Below are 7,953 nucleotides of genomic sequence, written 5' to 3'. Positions count from 1 at the left end.
TCCCTCTAAAGGAAATAAATATATTTCATTGATTTAAAAAAATATTCTTTAATTTCGAAAAATTATAAACTTAGAGAAAAAACCTAGCAGTTTAATCTCAAAAAACAATAATTGAAATTAAAAAAACATTTACTTCAATAAAAAAAATTTATTAAACTTAAAAAAAGGATGTTTAGAATTTACAAAATGTGCAATGTAAATTAAACAAATATTTTTAAAAGTAAAAAATTTATTTTTGAAAGTTATATTCAAATAAATGATTTATTTAAATATAAATAATCAAATAAATCATTAATTTGAATATAACACTAGGCGCGCAGAGAGTTGTAACGATCGATCGATCTCGCCGCACGTTTGAATTGGGCAGTGGGCCGGCCTAAAACAGCGATTTTTAATAATTAATAACTCGCTGACTTTTACGAAAATTGCAAAATGGTAGAGGACTTTTCGACTTACAATTAGTCTAGTCCACTCTATCCCACAATAAGCGTTGATGCAGGTATTACATAACACCCTGTATAATCAAAAGTGGATGCAAAACTTGTTGGACAGTGATCACCATAATTGTTTAACATGCACCAAACTGTTCAAACTTATTTTCTAAATGCTATCACAACTGTGCCGAATTGCAACAATAATGGATCCTTGTAATTGCAATACATATTTCTTATAGCACTTACGTAAATTAAAGTGATCAATCCTCTCTAATCAACAAGAGAAATAATTCATTGCCAATGCAAACCATTGTAACGATGTTGATAATGTATTTTCCGCGTATTTTCTGGTACAAAACAAATACATTCCATATTCACTTTGTAATGTTATTCTATATAATTTTTTTAATCATATGACATATTGTATATGTACGTTAATTAATTAATTAATAAAAAATAATTAACTTATTAGATTCTAGAAAGTTAAAGTAAAAAGTAATAGAATAATATTGGGGTTTTATATTACTATTCTTGTGACATAAAGAATTATTAAATATACTTAATAAAGAAATATTTTTAGCTGCACCATAATGATCACGTACATTACATTTGCTACACAAAACTGCAAAAATATGTTAATTAATTTTTGTATTGAATCATGTCATTGAAAAATTACATTCAAAATAAATTAAAAACAAGATTGTATTGTATTACATATGAGAAAGATATTACAGCAATTTTTATTTTAATGATAATTTTAAAAGCAGTTCCTTGGATTTTTATACAGTTTATTTGATACTAAGCATTATATAGGTATTAAGCGATATTAAATTGGTAAATTTATAGAAAAATATGTAAATGCAGAAAAAGTTTCACCTTCCGAAGGAATTCATAACCAAAATAGAAAAGACCCATTCCTGTAAACTTCAGCGGAGAATGCATTGTTTGCAGAGTGAACTGATAAATCTGTATATAATTTGTTATTTAGTTTTACAAAATTTCTTGTTATTTCTTGCTAAAATATTTTTTACCTCCTCCCAAGCATCAGCATTTTGGCGGATGTAAGTAAATCGATGAAATAATTTATTAATTTTGTTAGCCTGAAATTCGTAATTTATAGAATATATTCAAATATACATATATATGTATACGTACATTGGTATACTGATTGAATTTGAATATTTTGCAAATTTTACCTTTTCTGTGACGTTCTCGCAGATATAGTTTACAATGTATAATCTCACAAGAAACATAGAAACCCATACTATTATACTAAACCAATCATATATTGTGTATGTTTCGTCTTGTTCCTGTATTACGTATAGCATATAATATACGTAATAGAACAGTGATGTTAAATATAAAAGACAAGACGCCATTTCAAAAGTCATTTGCACTGTAAATATTAAGCTTAACTCACGAGTGAGGCGAATTAATTCTAAATAAAGATGCCTGTAAAAGTATATTCTTTGAGAAAACTTAGAGGATTTATGGTTACAGTTAAAATTATAAATTTTAAAATCAAAATAATTTTTATAACTTATTTCACGATTTCTATGCAAATCTATGTCTATCGATTAAATTTTATTATTAAAGTAGCATTAATTTAAATTGATAATCCGTTCAAATATATGCAAGTATTAATTTACATTGAGGTCCATAATGTTAGTTTGTAATCAATACACAAAGTATATCGATCAAGAGCGTTAACAGATATCATCCGTGTCAATCCATCGTCTTCTCTCATTAGTAAGCATTGTATATGCTCCTTCACTTTATCGAATCTAGTGCCAATGTACCTATAATTTCTCAAAAATAGTAAAATATATGATGTATATGCGTGTGTGTTTGTGCATGTACTGACGTTTTTATGTGTATGTATATATTATATATTATATATATTATGTTATACTATACAAACCATAAGAAGAAGATAAATAACATGTCCACAAAGGCATTCATATGAACATAAAAATTTATTATGTGAGCCATATATAATCCCCAAGAAGCAAGTTCTTCGAAACGTAACCACCATATTGTGTCAAAAAAATTTATTATAAGGACGTACACGAGCCAACCAAATATTAATTGTTTTGACTTTGCATATAACTTTTCGTACATTTTTGGAGTACCTAACTTTTCCAAAGTATCATCCACAGCAGCAAGCTTTTTTATGTTTATCTCAAATCTCTAAAACAATATCAAACGGTAATGTAAAACATATATTTGAAGCAATTATACCACAAACTGTGTCTTAAGAAAGGCGGAACGTTTAAAAGATTTAACTGACACTGTTTGAGTTATAGATAATTTGGATTGTATCGTTATTGTCATACTTATAGAAATACCTTTTGATGATAAAAACTCATAATCACGTACGTAATTGAAATTAAAAAGTTACACATTTCACACATTTTTATAGCAAGCGTTTCGTATAATATTTCTTGTGCAAAATGGACATTTATATAGAAAAAAAGATACATATAAGCTGACCAAATTATCAAAGAATATAGAACATTTAAGTGTACAACCCATCGAATATTTGATTGGTTTTTAGAAAGAGAGCCTAAACCCATAATAAAGCACATAAAAAAAAGAGGACGCAAGCTCTGTTGAAACGTCACCATTATATTAATATCAGCAATTATTCACATTCACTTCTAACAAGTTACTACAAATTTACTTCTACTTCTTAGATATATAGCAATTATGTTCGCTCTCAACGATAAAGATCCTAAGATATGTTCGATAGCATATGTTTGTTATTAGCACTCATGCTTATTAAAATAATTGATTCTATTTGATGGATGAAAGCGATAACTCAGCAATTAATTTCTTACTATGGATTATTAAAATGATATTAACTCATTTTTCAGTTGCTTTATTTACATAGCTCTCACAATATCGTATATGTATATATGTATGTATAACATTAGTTAACTAGGACATCTGACATTAGTAAATAGGATACTAATAATATAAACAATTATGCAATTGTTTGATTATGTCCGCGTGTAGCAATTATACATATAAACACAAGTAGAGAACAAACTAAAAAGTACATTTATAAAATTTATGAAATAATATATAAATTTATATTATTTAATTTATATTTTGTTCACTTTCTTCAATTTGTGAGAAGGAAAAAAGGTAGATATTTGAGATAGAACTCATAAATAATTATTATACGGGCAAGAATTATTTTATATTTGATGTAATCACATTTAATCTTCTATTATAATTCAATTAGTGTCAGATCAGTTACTATATTACGAAATCTTGATACATTCTTCCCATGTTTCATTGAACAAGATACTAATTTTTCTTATTTCTATTGGCAAGCAAAAAGCATCGTATACACTTATCTAATAACTATTAGGTATTTTAAACTGCACCATGATGATCACGTACATTAATATTGCCGTGTAAAACTGAAAGAAACATATTAATAAATTAGTTTCATTGCATATAAGAGTAGCTTTAAGAGTAACTTTATTTAAATAGTATTGTAAAACAAGTTAGAAATCGGATAGTACAGTGTATAACACATAAAGATATTACAACAATTTTTATATTAAAGATGATTTTAAAAGCAATTATGATTTTACAAGTTTATACGCTAAGTACATTAATTAGCAAGACATTAATTAGCATGACATTCATTAAAATTTGTAGAGAAATTGGTAAAATTGTTAACCTTGCGAAGAAATTTATAGCCAAAATTAAAGAGACCCATTCCAGTGAATCTCACAGGATGATGCAGTGTTTGTAGAGTAAACTGATGAATCTACATACACACTGTTATTTAATTTTAAACAAGTTATTGTATTTATAGTTTTCTATCAAATTATTTTTTACCTCTTTTTTAATATCATTGTTTTGAAGGATGTTTGTTAATTGGTGAATTGTTTTATTAATTTCTTTAGCCTGAAATTAAAAACTTATTATATTAACGTTATATGTATATGTTGTTATGTTATATGTATTATATACATATACATATATGGAGCATTCTATGCCAAATGGGCCACCCTTGTTTCACAAAAACGGATTTTTTTTTCACTTATATGTATGTATAATGCATTTAAAATTCATCCTTGGAATCTCAAACCTATGAGAGTTACACTCTTTGGATTACACTCACTATTTCATACAGTTTGGAAATAGCGCTCCAATCTATCTTGCTATTTCAATTATGTCCTCATACATATTTTGCTCAATACTCCAATAATAAAAATGCTGCATATATATATGTATATTGTAATACTAATTAAATTTATATTTTTATAATTGATAATATGTTTTTACCTTAACCGTAACACTCTCACAGGTATAATTCACAATGTAAATTCTTATCAAAAATATAAAAACCCATAAGCCGATGTTAAACCAATCATATATTGTGTAGATTTCATCTCGATGTTCCTGCACTAACATCATGTATAAGTAATAGAATAGTGCTGTTAAATATGGAAGATAAGACGCCATTTCAGAAGTCATTTGCACTGTAAATATCAAATTCAACTCGCAAGCGAGGCGAGTTAATTCTAAATGTAGGTGCCTGCCAAAAAACATGACATAGTTTTTGAAAAATATACAGAAATTAATATAATAATATACAACATAATTTAGAGAATATAAGTAATTTTAATAATTTGTTATTTTAATAATTTTTATAATAATTGATATTTATTAATTAAATTTTGTTATGAAGTTAACATCAAGTTATAATATTCTAATCCAATATGTGCCAATGTCGATTTACATTAAAGTCCATAATGTTCCCATATAATCATTACACAAAGTATATCCATGAAGAGTAATCGCAGGTTTCTTCCGTGTACATCGTTTATGATATTTTCTCACTAATAAGCATCGCATATAATCGTTCACTCTGTCAAATCTGGTGCCAATATACCTATGTAAATAATCTCTCAAAAATTGTAAAATATCTAGAATTCCTATGGTATTTATTATATGTATATGTATAAATAATGACACATAGAAGGTTTTTAATGAATATAAGCTTTATTAAAAAATATTATATTATACTAAGCTAAGAAAAGTATATCGGTATTTAATACAATTTTTTTTAATTAGTACGAATATAATAAATTGACATTTGAATAATTAAAATATTTTGTTATAATAGTTATAAAAAAATTTTAATTTCTGTTAAACTTACAAAATAAAAAAATATTAATACAACTGAGATATGTGAATGTATGTCCCGGTGTATGTGTTTACAAATAATACTATTATACTAACCACAAGAAGAAGGTAAATAATATATCCACAAGTGTATTGACATGAATACAATGATTTAGTATGTAAATTATAAATATTGCCCAAGATGCAAAGTTTTTGATGCGTAACCACCATATTGTATCGACAATATTCATTGAGAGACTGTACACGATCCAACTAATTATTATTTGTTTCGACTTTGCATGTAACTTTTCGTACATTTTTGGAGTACCTAACTTTTCTAAAGTATTATCCACAGAAGCAAGTTTCTTTATGCTTATCTCAAATCTCTAAAACAATATTAAGCGATAATTTAAATTTGAATATGAAAGCACATTCAAAACAATTATGCTTTTACAAGATGTAACTGTAGAAAGAAATATTCACTGTCATATTAGAAATACCTTTTGATAATAAAAACTTGTAATCGCAGATATAATTGAAAGCAAAAAGTTTGTCTTTTCAACAATTGCCACATTAGCAGAATGAAATAATATTTTCTCTCCAATATTGGTCAGCGTATGAAGAAGGAGATAGATATAAACCAACCACTTTGTCACAGAATATAAAATATTTAATTTTGCAATCCATCGAATGTTTAATTGTTTTTTAGGATAGAAGCCTAAACCCATAATAAAGCACATAATAAAAAAAGGACACAAAACTTGCTGAAGTGTATCACCCATACTCATTCGTACTACAAACCGACTACGTTTTCTGGCGAGTTCAAATTCACAAATTGAGTTGCTAGGCATATCTTGACTGCGTCGACTCGCAGCGATAGTAGATCTTCGTGAGATGCCTATTCGTTGTTATATGTTTGTTATTAGTACTCACATGTATTAAAATAATGGGTTCTATTAGATAGGTTAAAGAGATAATCAAGCATTGAATTTTTTGTATCTTGAATTATTGAAATGTTAAGTGTTATTAATCCATTTTTACCAAAACATTGGGCACATTTTTGTCAACACTGTCCGATAAAGCATAGTATTGACTAATCTTGTATTTCTAAATTAATTCCTAAATTATTGCTTTTTGAACACAAATATTTTAAACGTTATACATTTGTATCATGATAATCATGAACGTTGTAATTGTCATGCAGCACTGAAAAAAATGTATCAATTAATTTTCACTACACATAAATTGCATTTCATTGGAATATAAAATAAGTTAAAATCAGTACGTTGAATGTGATGACTGGTAATAATTTTCTTCATTGATAACTTTAAAAGAAATTCTCTATCTGTAATTTCTGCAGTATAATACAACACATAATGTAGAAATAAAGTAAGAAGATAAATGTAATAATAAACCTTTCGAAGAAACTGATTGCCAAAGTAGAAAAGGCCCATTCCAGTAAACTTTAGCGGATTATGCATTTTTTGTAAAGTAAACTGATATATCTAGAAATTATTATTTACAATTTTAATGAATTCGTCTTATCCCTATTTTCTCTGCTAGAATTTTATTACCTCTTTCCTAATGTCAGAATATTGAGCAGCATTTATCAATCGATGAACTACTTTGTCAATTTTATTAGCCTGAAAGTAAAAATTCATTATTATGTATATCTATGTACATATATTACATTTTTTATCGAAGAATATATGTTTGTACCTTAACACTGACATTCTCACAAATGCAATTTATGGTAAAGAGTTTTGCCACAAATACAATGGCCCATGATGATATATGATACCATGCAGTTATTGATATTTCCGCTCGATCTTTTCGCATTATCATTCCATACATGTAATAACACGTTGCTGTTAAAAACAATAGGTATGTCGTAAGTTCGAAAGTCATTTGCGTTCCGAATATAAAATTCAATTCGCGTGCAATACGACATAATTCTAAATGCAGATGCCTGGAAAAATACATTTCATTACCAAAGACTGCAGAAATTGTGAGAATTGATGAAAAGTAGTTTTCATAATTTATTGTTAACTTTTTATATTATATAAGCACTGATCGATAATTTGTGCAAATATATGTGTGTGCCGATTTACATTGTGCTCCATAAAACTTGCTTGTAACTGTCAGTATACAGGGTGAGTTATAACATTTGTCCACGAGCTCGTGAGAAGGTAGAACGGATCGAGATGAACAGAAAAGTCCTGAAACATTTTGCAATTTTCGCAATAGTTAACGAGAAAAAAATTATCGAAAATCGTCGTCTTTGCCCTGCCCACTGTCCAATTCGAGCGCGTAGCGAGATGTGACCGCACGGCGATCGATATTGCCAGGCGAGGGATGGGGACCCGAG

The 7,953-nt window shown here is 27.5% G+C and overlaps 4 protein-coding genes across 4 annotated transcripts; all 4 read right to left on the bottom strand.

Moving 5' to 3' along the window:
- Positions 1-972: 972 nt before the first annotated feature.
- On the bottom strand, positions 973-3,094 carry LOC105562317. The gene is made up of 7 exons (XM_012013057.1): positions 2,783-3,094; positions 2,356-2,624; positions 2,084-2,233; positions 1,631-1,886; positions 1,466-1,534; positions 1,311-1,400; positions 973-1,056 (listed from the first exon to the last, which is right to left on the bottom strand). Exons 1-7 carry the CDS (start codon positions 3,059-3,061, stop codon positions 994-996), a joined length of 1,176 nt encoding a protein of 391 aa, XP_011868447.1. The 5' UTR covers positions 3,062-3,094; the 3' UTR covers positions 973-993.
- A 692-nt stretch (positions 3,095-3,786) lies between these two features.
- LOC105562316 (putative gustatory receptor 28b) lies at positions 3,787-4,972 on the bottom strand. The gene is made up of 4 exons (XM_012013056.1): positions 4,743-4,972; positions 4,293-4,361; positions 4,132-4,221; positions 3,787-3,865 (listed from the first exon to the last, which is right to left on the bottom strand). The coding sequence occupies exons 1-4, from the start codon at positions 4,932-4,934 to the stop codon at positions 3,800-3,802; spliced, it is 417 nt and encodes a 138-aa protein (XP_011868446.1). The 5' UTR covers positions 4,935-4,972; the 3' UTR covers positions 3,787-3,799.
- A 720-nt stretch (positions 4,973-5,692) lies between these two features.
- On the bottom strand, positions 5,693-6,382 carry LOC105562313. The gene is made up of 2 exons (XM_012013054.1): positions 6,086-6,382; positions 5,693-5,971 (listed from the first exon to the last, which is right to left on the bottom strand). Exons 1-2 carry the CDS (start codon positions 6,371-6,373, stop codon positions 5,693-5,695), a joined length of 567 nt encoding a protein of 188 aa, XP_011868444.1. The 5' UTR covers positions 6,374-6,382.
- A 317-nt stretch (positions 6,383-6,699) lies between these two features.
- LOC105562314 lies at positions 6,700-7,734 on the bottom strand. The gene is made up of 5 exons (XM_012013055.1): positions 7,697-7,734; positions 7,305-7,554; positions 7,160-7,228; positions 7,001-7,090; positions 6,700-6,791 (listed from the first exon to the last, which is right to left on the bottom strand). Coding segments are annotated over exons 1-5 (468 nt in total). The 5' UTR covers positions 7,699-7,734; the 3' UTR covers positions 6,700-6,734.
- Positions 7,735-7,953: the final 219 nt, after the last annotated feature.

Source organism: Vollenhovia emeryi, unplaced genomic scaffold (genome assembly GCF_000949405.1).
Source record: "Vollenhovia emeryi isolate VEMERY1.0 unplaced genomic scaffold, V.emery_V1.0 DF939190.1, whole genome shotgun sequence".
Classification (NCBI taxonomy): Eukaryota; Metazoa; Arthropoda; class Insecta; order Hymenoptera; family Formicidae; genus Vollenhovia; species Vollenhovia emeryi.
This window is presented reverse-complemented; position numbering and strand designations above follow the sequence as displayed.

Excerpts from the sequence above, each read along its gene's own strand:
- LOC105562317 (XM_012013057.1), bottom strand. The coding sequence starts at position 3,061 with ATGGTGACGTTTCAACAGAGCTTGCGTCCTCTTTTTTTTATGTGCTTT. Across the intron at positions 1,887-2,083 it reads CTAACATTATGGACCTCAAT|GCATCTTTATTTAGAATTAA; the intron begins GTAAATTAATAC and ends ATACTTTTACAG. Across the intron at positions 1,535-1,630 it reads GCGAGAACGTCACAGAAAAG|GCTAACAAAATTAATAAATT; the intron begins GTAAAATTTGCA and ends TACGAATTTCAG.
- LOC105562316 (XM_012013056.1), bottom strand. The coding sequence starts at position 4,934 with ATGACTTCTGAAATGGCGTCTTATCTTCCATATTTAACAGCACTATTC. Across the intron at positions 4,362-4,742 it reads GTGAGAGTGTTACGGTTAAG|GCTAAAGAAATTAATAAAAC; the intron begins GTAAAAACATAT and ends TTTTAATTTCAG. Across the intron at positions 4,222-4,292 it reads ACAATGATATTAAAAAAGAG|ATTCATCAGTTTACTCTACA; the intron begins GTAAAAAATAAT and ends GTGTGTATGTAG.
- LOC105562313 (XM_012013054.1), bottom strand. The coding sequence starts at position 6,373 with ATGAGTATGGGTGATACACTTCAGCAAGTTTTGTGTCCTTTTTTTATT. Across the intron at positions 5,972-6,085 it reads CAAGTTTTTATTATCAAAAG|AGATTTGAGATAAGCATAAA; the intron begins GTATTTCTAATA and ends ATATTGTTTTAG.
- LOC105562314 (XM_012013055.1), bottom strand. Across the intron at positions 7,229-7,304 it reads GTGAGAATGTCAGTGTTAAG|GCTAATAAAATTGACAAAGT; the intron begins GTACAAACATAT and ends TTTTACTTTCAG. Across the intron at positions 6,792-7,000 it reads GCAATCAGTTTCTTCGAAAG|TGCTGCATGACAATTACAAC; the intron begins GTTTATTATTAC and ends CATTTTTTTCAG.